The 20810-nt window shown below is 30.5% G+C and overlaps 2 protein-coding genes across 4 annotated transcripts in view; one reads left to right on the top strand and one right to left on the bottom strand.

Moving 5' to 3' along the window:
- The window catches only part of Spri (Src homology 2 domain-containing protein sprint), a 323123-nt gene that overhangs the window by 60510 nt on the left and 241803 nt on the right, over positions 1–20810 (top strand). The gene's annotated exons all lie outside the window — the stretch shown is intronic.
- On the bottom strand, positions 2754–15655 carry LOC145968138 (uncharacterized). Its single transcript, XM_083093403.1, has 5 exons — positions 15542–15655; positions 10490–10574; positions 8994–9040; positions 7302–7419; positions 2754–3046 (listed from the first exon to the last, which is right to left on the bottom strand). The coding sequence occupies exons 1-5, from the start codon at positions 15572–15574 to the stop codon at positions 2955–2957; spliced, it is 375 nt and encodes a 124-aa protein (XP_082949529.1). The 5' UTR covers positions 15575–15655; the 3' UTR covers positions 2754–2954.

Below are 20810 nucleotides of genomic sequence, written 5' to 3'. Positions count from 1 at the left end.
CCATATTAGCCGAAGAAAGGAATAGTCCTCAGAATTGAAACAATTGAATCCACGAACGGTTGAGAATCGGCGATGACAAATACTTAAACGCGACCGGTAAGGGCACTATTGACATATGGACATATGATGGCAGCAAGTGGCAGACAAAAATTTTGAAAGAAGTACGTTAGTGTCCTGATTTCGGATCAGTCTACTTATTGTTGCTGAGTTGCTATGTATGGACACGAAATCTTGTTCAAGAAGAATGGCATGGTCATTAGAGGATACCAGATGATATGCGATTCGTTGATGTGTCCATGTTTGATGATCAAACCGAGAATTAATGGTGAAGATTAATCGACTGAAGATGGGCAAGCTACTTAGCAACCCTGGCATCAGTGGTTAGGTGCATGTCTCAAACAGATCAAGGCTATACTAAGGTCAAAGAGAATTACGGTCATAGCAGCAAGAAATTCTTCTGTGGAACTTCGATGGAAAGATGACGAAAGAATTTTACAAAAGTGATCAGAAAAAAGAATGCGAACCTGGTACACGAATTCACGCAGACGAGTAAAAAATCTATACTCCATCGATGTCTGGCTGTCAGTACTTTATATCTCTCATTGATGAAAGCACTGGTCTCATCAAGATCGTATTCATTAATACGAAAAATGAGATGCTCAATATATTCAAGAAAGTCGTCCAGGAAAGCAAAGCCGAAACTGGAAATCGAGTTCAAGTCTTAAGGACTGATCAAAGAATAGAATTCACTGATAAATTTAAGAAATTTTTGCTGGAAACTGGCATCAAGTACAAAGTGAGTGTACCCCTGTTGAGTCTTGCCGATTCGAACATTGAGAGAGAAGGCAAAGGTCATAATTCTGGAGCAAGACACTCCGAATGTATACAGGGTATCTGAAAACTTTTCGCAGTCCCGAAGTGTGAAGGTAGATTGACTCAAATTAAGAAGGAAGGTCCTATACTATTTTGCGATATTCGCAATAATTAACGAAAAAAATAATTAAAGAAGATCTGCGTGAGTAGAAGCGCGCGGAGACAAAAATATTTTGACATATTTTGTTAAATATTTATTTTTCGAATTCCTTACTTTTGATTTTTGCAAACAATATGAATCAATTAATGTAAAGAAAACACATAATTATTTTAAAGAAAAACTTGTTGTGTAACTGCTTATTGCATATTCATTATTTTCTTTGCCTCTCACGGTTCGGGGTCAAAACACTTTCAAGCCTTATAACTCGAAAAGTACTTAAAAAATATTTAATTATAGTGTTTTGGAAAGCTCTTGAAATACGCTACAAGAATATGTAATGAAAAGTAGGAAGTCCCATTTAAGAAATTGAAAGTGACCTTTACGTGACCTTCAAACGACTATTGAGGGTGTAACCAATGACACCATTTTATGTTTCCCTCAAAACCATACAATTTTTGTCTAAAACGTTTTTTCTCAAAAATGCTTAGTTTTTGAAAGAAAAGGGATGTACGGGTGGTCTCAGACATCCTGTATATACAGGGTGTTCCTGAATACTCTATCACGCACTTGTGAAGAGGTACAGCAGTAAATTAAATAAAGAAGTCCTATACCGTTTAACGATTTTCGCAATAATAATAGAAATATTAATTATTAAAATCAGACGAATGAGAGAAGCGCTCGACCGAAGCGGTGGGTGCGGTTTACTCACCAACGCTGAAGCGCCGCGCGCCGCCATCATGTTTTGGAGAGCGTCTCACTTGGGATGGCTTTTCTCGCCGCGTTCTTATACTCGCACGGATTGGCCGATCTTCTTTAATTAATGTCTCGAAATTTTACGTGGTGCTTTTCAAAATGGTATATGATTTTTTAGTATAGCGATTCTGATTGGAGTTTTTTTATATATACTACTCAAATATTTATAACTACACTTAGAATCGATTTTGTACTACTTTATCGACTTTGTACGTATCTACAGAGATGTACAGGCATGATGGCGCAGCCTATGCCACCTTTTTACTCTGAATAAAAAAAAAAAAAATTTCAGTTAGTAGCATCTCTTGGAAGAACACACATCAAGTTTCAGTCTTCTAGATCGGTCTATTTCTCTGGGTTTGGCGTTCGTTTGAATCGAGGAAGTCGAGTGATTTTCAAAAAATGGATGAAAGAGAATTTGGTCGCAAAATTGATGGAGTTAAGGTTCCAACTCGTTCCACATCCCCTCTCCAGATTTGGTTCCCTCCGACTACTACTTGTTCCTCAATATGAAGAAATGGCTGGCGGGAAGATTTTATTTAAACGAGGAGGTGATTGCGGAAACGAATGCCTATTTTGCAGAGTTGGACCAATCCTATTATTCGGAAGGGATTAACAAACTGGAGCAGCGTTAGACGAGGTGTATAAGCCTAAAAGGAGATTACGTTGAAAAATAAAAAAGGTTTATAGGAAAAATTAAGTAGTTTTCATTTTTGCACAGACTTTTCAAACTCTCGTATATATATATATATATATATATATATATATATTATTATATGTGTAATAAAATTTATGAAACCTAAATGTTAATGTATTAAATTTATATTAATATTTATCATAATTTTATAATAATACATTTACAATTTTTTATAACTTTCTATTAGAAAAAAGAATATTTTCATTATTTATATAATATCTTAATTGTCTCATAGTATTGATATAAGATGTAGGTTTTATTTATAACATTTTAAAAGAGAATTAAATATTAGTAATTAAGTATTTTCTTCTATATTTTCTTGGGTCATGATATGCTGCAATTTGAATTTTATTGAAATATAAACTTACAAGAGAGAATTAATTACAATTCATAAGACACATAGATTTTACGTAAAATTGAGAACATATACTTATAAAATTAGAATTATTAATACTTAATCAAGCACGACATTGCTGCATCACTACTAGCTTATTTGAATATTATGCAAAAGAAGAAGTGTACTTTCATTTTTTATTGGAGCTCATCGAATAGGTCTGTTACATGCATTGAGCAGCGTATAGTCGTCATAATCTTCTCATCATTGCTTCCTGGACCTTGATATGCTGCAATTTGAAATAAAACAAAATGTTGAAAATTATTTAGTTTCAGATAAATATTATAATTTTAAGATATAAATATAAATAAATATATATATATAAATTTAAAATTAAAAAATATAGCTTATAATTTAAATTTTCTCGATTTATTAGGTACTATTATATTAATTATATTAACTATATATAAATAATAAAAATATATAAAAAATAAAATAATACAAATTAATATATATATATATATATATATATATATACACATATACAGGGTGTCAGCGAAATTTTAGCCCATACGAAGTAAGGAGGTAGATTGGCTCAAATTAAGAAGGAAGGACTTGTACTGTTTTGTGATATTCGCAATAATTAACGAAAAATTAAATAAAGAATATCGACCAATCTGCGTGAGTAGAAGCGCGCGGCGACGAGAGTCGTCCCACTGTAATCCTATACTAGGCGCGCGGCGAAGCGATGGGCGGATCGCTCTCCGAGACATGATGGTGGCGTGCGATATATCGCAATACCGCGCCGAAAAATGACCGGTCCTTTTAGTGGCGAGAAAATGATGCGCTATCATTTCCACACCACCTTGCGGTAGATAGCATAGTGCGCTTTTTTTATAGTGGTTTCCCCCATAGGCCTATTCCACTCTCAATTTAAATATTTGTAAAAATTGTTCAAAATACCGTTACTGTACGCTGAATGTATCGTAAATGTAAAAAATTGATGATGACAGTACCTTCACAAAAATTGATCCGTGGTTGAAAATCCCTCGATAAAATGTGTTGCACATGTTGGTAATGATACGGACGTAATCCATTACACGTAAAGCGTGATGTACTGCGTATCGCGAAAAACCAAATTCGTGTGCCACATGACGCACGCTAGTTCCAGGATTTTCATAAAATGCTTCCAGAATCCTTTCTTCATCTCGTACACGAAGACGCACTGCTGGATCGGTTATCCCGATATTATGCACGACACCCAGTTTCACGTAATTATTGCACAACACATAATATTGTACGTCCACTTGGTTTTCGTGCACGCCCGGGAAATCATTCCACGTAAATTGCGGTCGCGCGATAAGTATTTTCTCCCGCTAGCCCGTATGCCACAATCATATTCCTGCAGAGTACACTTTATTTTCACTGTTAATTTACTACGCGAACACATGATTTTTACTAAAACTGTCTCAGCTCTCGCAGGCTGTTGCCAGAATGCATACGCCAGCAGCATGCAACTACAGCTGAGCGGACATGAGAGTGTAATCATAATGCGCAGGCGCCGAGCTCACACGTACGCTTACACTCGCATGTCCGCCCAGCTGTAGTTGCGTGCTGCTGGCGTATGCACTCTGGCAACAGCCTGCGAGAGCTCAGACGGTTTTAGTAAAAATTTTGTGTTCGCGTAGTAAATTAATAGTGAAAATGAAGTGTACTCTGCAGGAATATATGGATATGATTGTAGCATACGGGCTAGCGGGAGAAAATACTTATCGCGCGGCCGTAATTTACGTGGAATGATTTTCCGGGCGTGCACGAAAGCCAAGTGAACGTACAGTTTTACGAGTTGTGCAATAATTATGTGAAACTGGGTACCGTGCATAATATCGGGATAACCGGTCCAGCAGTGCGTCTTCGTGTACGAGATGAAGAAAGGATTCTTGAAGCATTTTATGAAAATTTTGGAACTAGCGTGCGTCGTGTGGCACATGAATTTGGTTTCTCGCGATACGCGGTACATCACGCTTTACGTGTAACGGATTACGCTCGTATCATTACCAACGTGTGCAACACATTTTATCGAGGAATTTTCAACCACGGATCAATTTTTGTGAAGGTACTGTCATCATCAATTTTTTACATTTACGATACATTCAGCGTACAGTAACGGCATTTTGAACAATTTTTACAAATATTTAAATTGAGAGTGGAATAGGCCTATGGGGGAAACCACTATAAAAAAAGCGCACTATGCTATCTACCGCAAGGTGGTGTGGAAATGATAGCGCATCATTTTCTCGCCACTAAAAGGACCGGTCATTTTTCGGCGCGGTATTGCGATATATCGCACGCCACCATCATGTCTCGGAGAGCGATCCACCCATCGCTTTGCCGCGCGCCTAGTATAAGATTACAGTGGGACGACTCTCGTCGCCGCGCGCTTCTACTCACGCAGATTGGCCGAAATTCTTTATTTAATTTTTCGTTAATTATTGCGAATATCACAAAACAGTACAAGTCCTTCCTTCTTAATTTGAGCCAATCTACCTCCTTACTTCGTATGGGCTAAAATTTCGCTGACACCCTGTATATAAAGGGTGGACCATTTTAACCTTTAATGGAGAATAATTCGAAAACCAAGCCCGGGAGAGAAAAATGTTTCAGACAAAAGTTGTTTGGTTTCGAGGGGGACATAAGATGGTATCATTGGTTTGACCTTGAAGAGTTATTTGAAGGTCACATGAAGGTCACTTTCAATTTCTTAAATGGAACCTACTATTTGTCATTGCATATTCTTGTAGCTTATCTCGAGAGCTTTCCAAAACACTATAATTAAGTACCTTTTCGTTAAGTACTTTTTGAGTTATGAGGCTTGAAATAATTTCTTAATTTTACATAAACCGTAAAATATCTTGTAAAATATTCATTTTTCGATTATCTTACCTTAATACTTTTATGTACAAAATAATGAGAGGAATCAATTGGTGTAAAGAAAACACATAGTTGTTTTTAAGAAAAAATATGGAATTGTTAATTGCAAATTACATATTTTTTCTTCAAAACAACTATGTGTTTTCTTTACACCAGTTGATTCCTCTCATTATTTTGTAAAAGTATTAAGGTAAGATAATCGAAAAATGAATATTTTACAAGATATTTTACGGTTTATGTAAAATTAAGAAATTATTTCAAGCCTCATAACTCAAAAAGTACTTAACGAAAAGGTACTTAATTATAGTGTTTTGGAAAGCTCTCGAGATAAGCTACAAGAGTGTGCAAAAATATATAGGGTGTTCCATTTAAAAAAATTAAAGTGACCTTCACGTGACCTTCAAATAAATCTTCAGTGTCAAACCAATGATACCATCTTATGGCCCCCTCGAAACCATAAAACTTTTGTCTGAAACAATTTTCTCTAAAATGCTTTGTTTCCGAAATAATTGCGTGCGTTAATTAAAATGGCTCACCCTGTATATATATATATATATATATATATATATATATATATATATATATATACAGGGTGACCCATTTTAACTTAGGCAGCCAAATAACTCGAAAAATAAGCAAGATAGAGAAAAATGTTTTAGACAAAAGTTGTATGGTTTCGAGGGGGCCATAAGATGGTATCATTGGTTTGACCTTGAAGAGTCATTTGAAGGTCACGTGAAGGTCACTTCAATTTTTTTAAATGGAATACCCTATATATTTTTGTACATTCTTGTAGCTTATTTCGAGAGCTTTCCAAAACACTATAATTAAGTACCTTTCCGTTAAGTACTTTTTGAGTTATGATGCTTGAAATAATTTCTTAATTTTACATAAACCGTAAAATATCTTGTAAAATATTCATTTTTCGATTATCTTACCTTAATACTTTTATGTACAAAATAATGAGAGGAATCAATTGGTGTAAAGAAAACACATAGTTGTTTTTAAGAAAAAATATGGAATTGTTAATTGCAAATTACATATTTTTTCTTCGAAACAACTATGTGTTTTCTTTACACCAATTGATTCCTCTCATTATTTTGTACATAAAACTATTAAGGTAAGGTAATCGAAAAATGAATATTTTACAAGATATTTTACGGTTTATGTAAAATTAAGAAATTATTTCAAGCCTCATAACTCAAAAAGTACTTAACGAAAATGTACTTAATTATAGTGTTTTGGAAAGCTCTCGAGATGAGCTACAAGAATGTACAAAAATATATAGGATGTTCCATTTAAAAAAATTGAAGTGACCTTCACGTGACCTTCAAATGACTCTTCAAGGTCAAACCAATGATACCATCTTATGGCCCCCTCGAAACCATACAACTTTTGTCTAAAACATTTTTCTCTATCTTGCTTATTTTTCGAGTTATTTGGCTGCCTAAGTTAAAATGGGTCACCCTGTATATATACACATAAGAATAATAATTTATATAAATTAGTGATTTAAAATAATATGATATAATATGATATAAGTAACAAGATATTAATGATATAAGACATTAGTATGTATTACTACTGGATACATGTACATATATTTCATTTACCTTGCTCATAGCATGTAGAAAGAGTTTCTTTTGCTTGATTTAAATTGGACTCATCAGAAATGATATCATTAAATCTTGCAAGAAGTTCTTCTTTTTTGATTTCACCTTGTTCATCGATCTAAAGGATCGTTAAAATAATATTATTATTTATTTATAATATTATTTATTTATTATTATTAACAAATTTAAAAAATCTATAAGTTTATAAAAATTCATTTAAATTCATTCAAATAAGTAGTAATGCAAATATGCTATTAAAACATTGAAAAAATGTGTTTTTATTATATATACACAGGGTGTTCCCGATATTTTAAAACAAAGTAAAGCCATAAGTAGATCTCGTTAAACTGAACTAAAAGGTCTTTTATTATTTTACAAAAACCACGTAAAATTTCGAGATATGAATTCAAATAGATCGGTCAATGCGCGTGGCTAGAAGCGCGCGCCGCTATCATGTTTCGGAGAGTCCGTCCACCGCTCCCTCCTCACCCACCGCTTCACCGCGCACCTACACACTCATCGCCCCTCCCCTCTCCAATCACCGCTTCGCCGCTCGCCGCCATTATGTTACAGTGAGACCGCCTTTGCCGCCGCGCGTTTCTAGCCACGCGCATTGGCCAATCTTCTTTAATTAATTTTTCGTTAATTATTGCAAATATCGCAAAACAGTAGAGGACCTTCCTTTTTAATTTGAGCCAATCTATTTTTACATTTCGGAACTGCGAAATGTTTTCAGACACCTTGTACATATATTTATAATTAATGTAGCAACTATTTCTAGACAAATAATTGTAATTCTGTGTAATATAATTATAAATTACGATTGGAAAAATTTCGTAAAATTAGATGAAACATGCGGTAATATTGTCTTTTATATCACGTATACGAAATGTAAAAGATCATATCAGCTTACAAAAAACTTACTACTGGGATTGTCAATCATTTTTATTTCATTTTCACATTTTTGACAACCTTGATTGTCGAAAAATCTCAATAGTAGAGCAACTGCGTACGAATATAATTATACATAAGTAATGATGCAAATATGACTTTTTAAAACATCATAATTATATAGTAAACATATGATTGTTACTATTGCCAACCATTTTGTAAGCAAGAATAGTTTTTTTTTTAAATAAATAAATTATCTGTTGCAACTAATTTTATTTCTCCATTTTATTATCATTTTAATTTTTCGAATGTTTCTTGATTATGAAAAGCAACATGTTACTAATTAATTACTAATTGTATTTAAAATTAATGTGAAAATAACTATACCTGTCAAACAAACAAATTTAACAATTTGAAATCAAATAATGAAACAAATTAAAATAAAATTTAACTAATATAAATTTGAATATGATTTAAATAAAAATGTTAGATTTGATATATTATCGAAAATTATCTCGTTGTTATATTAAGAATTATATCAAGTGTTATATCAAGAATTATTAGTATACCTAAAATAATGTTATGTGAAAAAACGTAATATTTATCATTTTAATTGATCGTATCTACGTTTATATTTATTGTGCAAAGAAATAAATAAACTTTCTTTTCTTTGATATATAGGATATCTTTTATATCTTATGGTTATTTTGAATACTCTTTGAATTTTATTTGTTACGATTCATTTTTTATGTATATTTTATTTATATAATGATTTATTTATATGTGTATGTACATACGTACCATATTGTCATTTTGGAGTGTACATTTAACTACTTCCGGTGTCCATTCTGAAATATATAAATTACAAATTTAATAATACAACTTTATATGTATGCTTATAATTTGGCAATTAAATTTATAAGTAAGAAACTTAATTAAAAATATTCACATATATATAATTTATTTGTTAAAAACACGAATAGTAATAATAATAATATAATCACTTGAAGATTATAAATCAAAATTATAAAATTGATTTAGACAGCATTACAAATCTCGTGTTGTTATTAGTACACATATTTAATACATATATTAAATAAACGGTTAAATAAAAATAAAAATAGAAATATCCAAAATTAATAAGCACCGAAGTCATATTAAAAGAAATATGACTAATCAATTATTACAAATTATTGCGAATCATAAAATAGATTTTGATCAGGATTTTAATTGGAAAGATGTAGAAGACTGTTTTAGATCATGAATCTTTTTAAAGTAAATAGCTGTTATCAGAAATATGTTTTATTAAGACACAAAGAAAGACTTTATAGACTTTATACAATTTATGTTATAGAATTTATGTTATTGTGTACTCTTTCAAATTTAACATATTACACATCATTAGTCTTTGATATCTTGAAGAGCCAAGTATTTATTTGTCTTGGGCGGTGTTTTATTGTCGATTTCATTAACGATTCGTCTTGTTTTTCGATGCTTGGAAGTGAGCACCTTTTCTTCTTTCTTTTTTTCATATATATGTATTTAAAAAATTATTTAACTTTTAATTATCCAATTTTCTTTTATTTTAATTAATTTTAAGTTAATGATCTTTAACATTTATTTGGCAGTTGTTCAATATTCAGTTGTTATTGAGAGTTGCGGTTGCTTAATTTTGTTACAGGCATCGTTAAAAATTTCGGACGATGAGGCGCCGACTGATTTGCTCTTCAGATAAATTTCAGCATATTTTTTGACTTTTTGATACGTAGTCAAGTTTATACATATTTATCTAAATATAAATGTCACAAAATATAGTTAGTCTAATTTGCGTTGACCCAAAGAAGGGGTCGAAATGCTCTTTAATTTTCAATTTCTAAGATCATCAAGATTTTCATTTAATCGTTTATCTGTATTAAATGAAATGTGTACTAGCAACAACACAAGACTTATAATGCCTGTGATATCTGAATCAATTTGATTTTTATTTGTTTAATATTATTTCGTAAAGCAAAATCCTTGGTGCAAAAATATTTAGCATTTTACTATTAAAATTTATATTAATTTAATAATAATACTGCTCTGAAGAGAGGAAATTGTTTTTTTGCTCTCTCTTCAATTTCGAAGAAAATATTGAAAGGCTTGTTTTGTAATATCTATTTTTTGTGATTATATTTATAATAAAAGCTATATGAAAACTGAAATATAAAAATATTGTTTTTCAATTTTTTTCAATAAATATGATTTTATATATTATCGATTTAAATCCAACATTTTATTGTAATATTATCAATACTCACGCTGCACATTTAATTCATTCATACAACTTCCGTAAATATCATAGAATGTCTTCAATATTTGAGGATCACCGGCATAGGAAATTGTCTGAAAAGTATAAAAATATTTTTCTTCATATATTTTCTCCACAGTTTTCTTCATATTGTTTAACATTATTCATATGCAATTCATATATTATTATTATTGTTTATATTATTGAGTCAAAATCACACGATCTATTAATGTGAATCAAATAAGGACTATGTCAGCTGCACTCCTTATTAAAATCAGGAGTAGACTATAAGATTATTACATTAAACAACGATCTATAAAAAATTAATGTTCCAGACTCCGATACAGAGCACTGACGCCTAAGTTGGATGATAAAAATTTCCAATGATTTATATATGAGAACAAAAACGAAAGGTGTTGACCAACGCGAGTGATGGCTAGAGGACTTCATGCATTTGAGCAAAAGAAAATATATAAGACGATCTGTACAAAAGAAGTTATAAGATAATTGATGCAATTAATATCTTCATAAGAGAAAAGCAAGAAAACGAGCAAATAGTTATTAAGCGAAGACTCCCTTTTTTTATCTAATGTTCGAAAATCAAGCAAAAAATTAATGTTCCAGACTCCGAGAAAATCTACGAGATTAAGTCAATTTGCAGCATGACGGTCAAAATTGAACTGCTGAGAAACAATACAAAATTAATACCGCAATGTAAAGAGATGCTAGCTTTAATCATACACCTATTGTTGAAAAGAGCCTTTGCCTAAGGGGAATCGTAAATTAAGATCAAGTATAGCGTTATATATATTTGTTCAATTTTGGAGAAGTCGAAGTCTTCGATGATGGGAATATGATCTTGTAATCTTCTCGGGAAAACTGTGTTTTCAAATAATAGTCACGTAATTAGAGAGTATATTAGGTGCGCAACTAAGTTCTCGCTGTTTTTTTTATGAAAATGCAACTTTATTGTGAAAAAATGGTTACAAATGAATCATTCAAAGTATTGCCCATCGCTAGCTACAACTTTTTCCCATCTTTCTGGCAGAGCTCGAATACCGTTACGGTAAAAGTGTTCATCTTTTGAGGCTATCCACGAATCAAGCCATTTTTTGATGTCTTCATATGAGCGGAACTGCTGATCAGCCAGACCATGTGCCATCGAACGGAACAAGTAATAATCGGACGGCGCAATATCTGGGGAATATGGCGGGTGGGGTAGGACTTCCCATTTGAGCGTTTCCAGGTAGGTTTTAACGGGTTTGGCAACGTGAGGCCGAGCGTTGTCATGCTGTAGAATCACTTTTTCGTGCCTCTGCTCGTATTGTGGCCGTTTTTCGCGCAGTGTTCGGCTCAATCGCATCAATTGAAGTCGATACCGTTCTCCAGTGATGGTTTCGTTCGGTTTCAACAGCTCATAATAAATAACACCGACCTGGTCCCACCAAATACACAGCATAACTTTCGCAGCGTGAATATTCGGCCGAGCCGACGACGTAGAAGCATGACCGGGCAGTCCCCATGACTTTCTTTTCTTTGGGTTGCTGTAATGAATCCATTTTTCATCACTCGTCACGATGCGATGAAGAAAACCCTTCCTTTTTTGCCGCTGGAGCAGTTGTTCACAGGCGAAAAAACGACGCTCAACGTCCCTTGGCTTCAAATCATAAGGAACCCAAGTTCCTTGCTTTTGAATCATTCCCAACGCATGCAATCGCTTGGAAATGGCTTGGCGGGTAACTCCTAATGCTGATGAAAGCTCTTGTTGCGTTTGGCATGGATCCTCATCGAGCAATGCCTCCAATTCAGCGTCTTCGAAGGTTTTTGGCCTTCCTTCACGCGGACGGTCGTCAACATCGAAATCACCGTCTTTGGAGCGACGGAACCAATCACGGCACGTTGTTTCACTTAGAGCAGCATCTCTGTAAACTTTGTGGAGCTCTCGATGCGCTTCAGCCGCCGTTTTCTTCGAATGAAAGAAGAAAATCAACACTTCCCGCAAATGACGATTATTTAGCACAAAATCAGACATTTTCACACAACCAAAAGTATATGACGCAAAAACAAAATCACTACTGTGTCAAAACGGTTTGTTTACCATATGTCTAAGCTTGGTTCATGACGTTTTGGATATGTCGAAATCGACCAACACTTATTGGTGACGCAATCTATTGACAAACAGCGGGAACTTAGTTGCGCACCTAATACATATAAGATTCTAATTTAATATTTATAGCTGTATAGCTATATCCTACCCAGCCTATATAGATAGATAATAAATATATAATGCATAGTTATCATTCGTGGTAACGATTCATACATTAACTGTTGGAAAGAATTGCGTTGTGTTAAATGTGCAAGTAAACATCCTACTAGGAATTGCAATATAAATAGACAAAGTGTTCCAAAGTGCATCAACTGCAAAGGATCGCATCTGGTAAACTATAGAGACTACGAAGTAGCTAAAGAGCTTCAAAAGAAACGTAACCAGTGTATAAAAGCAGTATAAAATAGAAAATAGCAATCAATAAAAGCAATGAGTAACAAAAAAATGAAGAGGGAAAGAAACTGACTATCTCCTAATCATGAAATCTATGCACAAGTGGCAATGATAGATAATAAGAAAAACAAAACTGTAAACTCCAAGAATACGGAAATATTTGTACTTGTCTTCAATAGAATAGATGAGCAAATCGTGACGAATAAAATGATATTCGACAGACTAAAAAAACTGAAGAATAGATTGGAGAATCAGAACAGCGCGAATAAAAAATGTCTTGCTGTTTTAGAATTGTAATAAGTAATGCTAATGTGCTTCTATATAACATATATGAATAGGAAGTATTTCGTAATGAGAAATTATATATCTTTCTAATATTCGAAATCCATCTTATGAAACAATCTTTTATTAAAATACACAATAGATACATAATATATCACATCTTTCATTTTTCTAATACAGCTAGAGGCTGAACATCTGTAATAATCAAAGATTCAATTCAACACATTGAAGATATAAAAATTAAGCTAGAAACAATACAATATGTGTGCAAATTAAAAATATAAGACTAAATTTTTCAGCGATTCTCCATGATAATTTACAGAAAAGTGACTATTTAGATTTATTCAAATCACTCAACCGCAATTTTATTATTGGTGATGACTTCAATGTGAAACACATACATACTGAGGCTCAACACTGACTATTCCAAAAGGTAAAATATTTTATAATACAGGAGAAGGTTTTAGGATTAAATTTGAAAGCCGTATGGAACTGCAAGTGTCTTAAATTAAATCACTGCAATTAAAACCACTGATCAATTATCTATTACCTAGCATGCAGCAAGCGGCGTAAAACAATACATCTTCTAAAAGGAAAATAATAAGCAATACTAAGCTAAATTATTTGAAGTATGGCAATTAGTTAATAAAAAAGAAAAGCACACAAAAAGTAATAACTGAATCGTGTTCCATAAGATAATGCGATTCTAAATCGATTGGCTAATCAACTTAGGCATGATATTTGATGCAAAATGGAAGGTGTTTGTCAAAAAGAAAAGAGAAGAACTCGACATCAAGTATAGGAAGATGTATTGGCTACTTGGTCAGATCTGTAATAAATTGTTACTTCATAAACAAATGCTAAAACCTATATGGGTTGCAGCTTTGGGGCTGTACTAAGAAATCTAATGTCAAAATCATACAAAACTTCCAAAATAAGATATTGCAAAGAATTGTCAATGCCTTTTAGTACATTAAAAATGACAACATTCATAAGACCTAAATATGAATACAGTCATTGAAGTGATAAGACAAATGGCAGTGAAACAGGAATGGAGATTTCACAACCATAACAACATCTCGGTATAGCATTTGCTGAACTACAACAGAGTAGTGCGGAGACTTCAGACAATAAGCTACATAAGAATATATGCATGAATAACTGCACGAAAAATGCAAGAATAATTTAATGGAATAATTTCTGACACACCCAATGACTATACTGAAATATAAACTGCTAGATAAGAGATACTTTGTTGTGGTATTTCAATAATGACACATTATTATAAAACAAAAAATATTTATATTATTATTAATATTATTTATTATTAACTTTTTGTTTGCATCTCAAATTTTCACGCAACATTGACAAGTTATTTCAAATATTATTATGTAGATTATTTATATTTGGCATGTAAGCACACATATACACACATACACACACACACACACACATTCTATATTAATTATTTTAAAAAAATTTACTTTCGATTTACTTGTATTAAAAAAAAATACGATAGGGCATCGTAATTTAAGAAAATTAAGAACTTACATTAATATATAATGATATAATAATAATTATTATTAATAAATAAAAGTTAATACATATATATGTATATATTTTTTAAAATTTTATTGTCAATTTTAAATTGATATGAAGTAGAATGTTAAACTTTCGAAGCAAAACGCAGATTGCCTTTAAGAAATAAAAAGTTAAATCTACAAATTTTTTTGATGTTTTGAAATTCTTCTTTTAATTCGGATTTTAATTAAAGATTATAAATAAAAATTTACATATGATAGTACATACATTATTAAAATTTGCTTTCTGATCAAATAATAATTTATAATTATAACTTATAGAAGTTATAATTTATATTTCATTTATTATATAAAGTTTTTCTGATATTTTTCTCAATAAATTTGTTCATGTTTCTATAAAATCATAATAATATTAATGAATCGATATGAGAATTAAGAAACGGTGGCAATACGTGATCTGCCTATTATGAAATAGAGGAATGCGACTCTTCTAATATTCGTAAAAGTATGTGTGGGAAGATACTAAAATTAACGAGTTTAAATTTTTAAGGGGACTTTTTTATAGTTACTGTAATTACAATAATGATATATCAAAATTCGAGAATACAGAAAAAGAATAAAAAGTTGAATCTACTTTAGATTCTTTTTAATGACTTAAAAAAAAGGAAAAAATATTGAAGAAATATTTTTTCATTCTACATCGGCTGATGCAGAAATTTGGGTATTGCTTTCCACTCACCAATAGACACGCCACGAGCATGAAAATCTTCATTTTGTTGGTTTGGAAATGCACTGATTCTAGTTTTTCCTTCCACTTCGATACTTCAACTGATGCATATTGATACTTCCATAGTATTTATATCTACAATATGCTAGATTATGTAATGTGAAATTGCACTATTGAATTACACATTGTATACGTATGCGTAAGTATTAATGTACTATAGATGATGTTACATTAAGTAGAACAATTTGACTTAATTGATTTCTTGATATTATGCATTCAAATAATATTTAAGTAAAATAAACAAAAAACTTGGATATGTGGAAAACGAGAATGTCCGTTATTTACTTTTTATATAAAATTACAGAAAATTAAGATGCATTCTAAATAAATAAATTTTAGTCTTTAGCAAATATATCGAAAATGATAAATGATGAAGAATGAAAAATAAAAAATAAAGAACATATGTATATAGGCTTGGGCAAAAGTATCAAGAAGCTTTATTTTTATTAGTTTAAGTATATCGCTATGATACCTGAGTCCTTTTCATGACTAATAAGTGAACTAATAAAATATTTTCGTTCAATTTTTTATTATGAGCTGTATTTATCTTTATCTTGAAGATGATGATGACATGTTATAATCTAAAATAATGTTAATGTGATGGGAGAGTAGTATAGTGAGCGAAAATATTTTTTTGTATCTAGCCTAATAATTAATTTTAACTTTATGGATCGAGCTTTTTTCTCGCCTAATTTAATTGTTATTTTTAACATTTTCTAATGATTATATAATAAAAAAAATAATTTTTTGAAAGTCCTGTATGGATAAAAGAACATCCTAAATGATTCTTCTCTTTAGAAGTTAATTGTGAAAAATGTCAAAAGGAGTGAGTTTCCTGAGCATTAACGCAAGCTAATTATATTTTTAAAAAGACAAGGGGAAGAATCTCAGAAAAAAGCAAAAACTGAGAAATGTTTATGTTATATCCAATTTGTATTTGAATAGAAAGCTCACAGGCAGAAAAATTATAACGAAACACGAAGTTTAGAAAGTTAATTTGTGAATCATTAAAAAATCAGAAAAAAAAACATCTGAGCTAGTTGCCTTTACTGAGAAAACTGAAATATCAATTTCTACTCTTTCTCTAATCTCTAATTAAAAAATCTCTAGAACTGAGAACGAGACTTGCAAAAGGTGATGTAAAAGATTGCATGATTGGAAAAAAGTTTTAACTCTCAAAAAAAAAAACAGAAATAAAAAGTTTAGTTCGCAATAGATTTATTGAAATCAATATTTTACTTAAGAGGATTGAGCAAAATAATTTGATCTGATGGATCTAATTTTGAAGTTCATATATTTTGATGTTTGTTTTATTCAAAAAAGTATTATTACTAATATCAATTAAATTACTTAGACGTAAATATTTTTTAAGATAATAATGAATATCAATTTTTTTTTAAATCTTGGCACTCCTGATGTGTACTGTACAACGAAGGATTAGTGAAAAATACCTAGAGTACGTGCCATTATTAATTAACAATGACTTTAATTAATGGCTGCCTCATTAATTGATGACTCCCTTATATGTACTCTATCAGTTGTTTTATCTGTCTCTATTTTTGTTACTAGCATCCTTTCCTATCAATTCATCGAGTTAGCGATCATTTACATCTTCGTTTACCATCTGGTCTTTGGACCATAACCTTCACACTATACTATTGGTTTTTGTGATATAATTAAAGAATGCAAGAATCTTCGAATAATTATTAGTATTTATGACGTATGTAATCAAAGAAGGTGAGAATCTCTGACAAATATACGCATATACATGAATCGTGCTCGACAGGATGTGGAGGCCGAACCTTCGTTAATGTTGGAGCACTTATTTTCCTCGCGACCCAAAGGATGGAAGCATTCTTTTCCAATCCTACATCTTTAAAATATCAGTGCATCTATGTAAAATGTATATCTCTATCGTATATTAAAAAATTGAAAAAATACAAACGATTTTAAATTAAATCAAATCAAATTAATTCTGATACTTTGCCTGATGTTTCTGTTTTTTCATATTTTCATAAGCTTTATTATAGCTATTCGGCTTAATTGTGTACATCATATTTTATTTTTCTAATTGTCTTATTCATCTCAGCTGCGAGGTAAATGCAATGCTTGTTTATGATGTTATAAGGTGTCGAAAATCTGTGTATTCTGTTGTCTCTAACTCTATGGTCATTTTTGTCTTGGAACAGTGTATATATAGACTCTGATTTCTCTCACTTTCTTTCTGTATATATTATTATACAATTAGTTTATATGTATATATATTATGTATTTATATATACACTATAAGCTCTCTAATTAATTGTTAATTAGTATCACCACTTTTTTTCCACCTTTTCGATCGTTTCGTTTTAATCACAATTTTTCAAGGAAATTTTATATATTATTTGAAATATGTTTTTTTTGAATCACATTTTAGAAATTATATAATTTATAGATTGTATCATTTAGGTAGCGCAATATTGATAGATAAGATAGATTTTATCATTCTCTTACATTTTAGATAGATTGATTTTCAAGGCAATTCGTAATTATTTTGGGTTTTAGGCCAATTTTGATTTAATTTTTATTTTGGATGAGTCTTTCTTTGTCTGAATTAATTAGCTCAATTTAATGAAGTTATTCCGCTCTAAAAATTTAGAAAAATTATTTCTTGTAAACATGATGCCAGCTTGATGCGCATTTCACAATTTCTTATTTACTTAAGTTATTTAACTTCTGATTTTGTTTAGTTAATGCAAGCAAAGACAAAAATTTGATAGAAATCGAGAGAGATAAATTTTTAATAATTTGTTTTATAATTTAATAATAATTATATTTTTTAATACCGATAGAAATGTTAATGAAGAGAAAAATTGCCATATATTATAGAAAATTGTAATATGTGTTTTTTCTGAAGTATTTGTTAGTGTAACATGTTATTTTTAGACCTTACGTTGTCATACTTTGAATTGGAGATTGAGTCGTTTGTTTGATCTTAGTTTTTATTTTTTACGTTATTTGCTTTATTATTTGCTGTACATTTTTTTCTTCTTGATCTCAGTAGCGGAGATTCTCAAGGTTTGAGAAAAAAGAGAGATTCGAGCAAGATTATATTCAAATGTTTTACATAACACGTTTAAGATTGTTTCATTCTCGGAAATTCATAATTAATAGATCATGCACAATGGTTTATTTTTATCTCTTGTTGGAAATTGCAGCGATGTATATTATACGGATAGTGTTTTTATTTGCCTTGCCGTGTTGAAAATAGATAAAATTTTTACGCGGAAATTATTAAGAATTAATATATGCGGCGAAGTTTTCATAATTCGTTGTTTTTGTAGGAAAAATATTCTTCAATATAATTTTTATTAATATTAACATTAATATTAATATTTTGTAAGAGGAAAAGAAGTTCACTCTTAACAAGGATTAGATATAGAATGAAATTTGTTTAGTAATGATATCTATTGTTTATTAATAATACTTATTGATCGTAGAATTTTTTGACTATTTTTCCCATATTCTCCGCTAAAAATACTATTGGAATTTATTTTTACATTATGGCGCCAAAGATATGGGAATCTAATCCACACTTGCATCATTTGCAACATCGTTTCAGTGAGAATCTAGATTACCGATAATTTCAATTGCGTACAAGACAATTGCTTATAAATCTTATTATTATATGCACTTATAGTGATTCAAAATACGGATGTACTTTTGCGCAGAGAAACTATTGCGCACTAACACGTTAAATACATAACGTATACATATTGCACATATGCATAATATTCTTAATGATAATATCGCGCGTTTAAAATAGGAAAATCAACATCCTGTGCATGTAATTTTATGCACGAATGGAATATGTACAATACTACGATGATTTTTTTAACATTTTTGATATGTTCAACAAATTTATATGTATATTATGTTTTTATGATATTATATTTATGATGTTTGTTATACGCATAAGTTTTTTTAATTATCACAAGAAAAGAGAAAGCTTCGGTTTTTGAAAATAAAATCAAGATTACACACACACACACACACACACACACACACACACACACACACACACACACACACTGTTATAAGTAGTATACTGAAAACTCTAAAAATGGGGGTGGAGCGAAAGAGATGTTTACGATTGTAAATAGAATGATGTTAAATTTTCATGCGAAGCTAAATGTTTTTCTTGATTTCCACAAGAGACAAAGATTAGAACACAGTTTTAAGTAGATTTTTAACTTTTCGTGCAAAGCGAGATAGATTTTTAAAAAAGATGTATGAGAACAAGCTATAATTGATTAACTAAAAAATAAGATTTGGAGAAAATAATATTAAGATTATAAGTAAAATTAACATTTGAAATTTACGAAAATGTGATAAAAGTGCTATTGAAAGAGCTCATATTTATGTTGCAACCAAAGATAACCATTTAATTAATGTTATATTCCGCACATATAATTTCCATGTCTAAGTAAAATAATCTAAAAAATACTGTCTTAATTATTAAGAAGCAAAGTTTTTAATCCATTTTGTATGTAATAGTTGGTTGATGATACGTAGGCAAGTGACGCTGCTGGTAATTTATAGGCAACAGATTCTTTTCCTCATAAAATTATCATTTTTACAATTTTTAATTTTATAAGATAATCTGGCTTTTATTTTAGTAATATCCTAAAAAACTTTATATTATTGAATTATTAATACAAGAATAAGTATAAAGGATCTTTAAGGGACAAAGAATCTTTATCTCTGAAAATGTATCAACATGAAATGAAATGAAAATGATTAATATTTAAATCACAAGATATCTGCGCCATTATAATATATTTCATGAATATTGCGTAAAAAAAGAAAAATGTGTTTTTTTATTGGATTTTGTCGATTTTGCAGATATAGTATTTGTAAATAGCACCTTATAGCTTTCATGATCTTTCATGTTGTTATTTTTTGGGATTTGATACGCTGTAATTAAAAGAAATAGAAATATACTGAGAATAAATTAGTTTCTCTCTCAACATATGGATATCACGTAATATTTTAATAATATTACTTAATAAAAAATATTTTCTAATATTTTAATAATATTATTTATACAACACATGACTTTATGTAATTATGATACTTTAACTGTGTATTTGTATTTACAAATAGAAGATTATTAGAAGATTGTTATTTATATGTATAATAATATTGTATAATGCAATGGCATTGATGACGCAATATA

This window comes from Camponotus vicinus, unplaced genomic scaffold (assembly GCF_025532165.1).
Source record: "Camponotus vicinus isolate PSW18456_S1 unplaced genomic scaffold, iyCamVici1.0 SCAF_3, whole genome shotgun sequence".
NCBI classification, from domain to species: Eukaryota; Metazoa; Arthropoda; class Insecta; order Hymenoptera; family Formicidae; genus Camponotus; species Camponotus vicinus.
Note: the sequence above shows the minus strand (reverse complement) of the source record. Positions and strands in the feature narration are given on the sequence as shown.

Excerpts from the sequence above, each read along its gene's own strand:
- LOC145968138 (XM_083093403.1), bottom strand. The coding sequence starts at position 15,574 with ATGAAGATTTTCATGCTCGTGGCGTGTCTATTG. Across the intron at positions 10,575-15,541 it reads TGCTCGTGGCGTGTCTATTG|ACAATTTCCTATGCCGGTGA; the intron begins GTGAGTGGAAAG and ends TATACTTTTCAG. Across the intron at positions 3,047-7,301 it reads TTCTACATGCTATGAGCAAG|CATATCAAGGTCCAGGAAGC; the intron begins GTAAATGAAATA and ends TTCAAATTGCAG.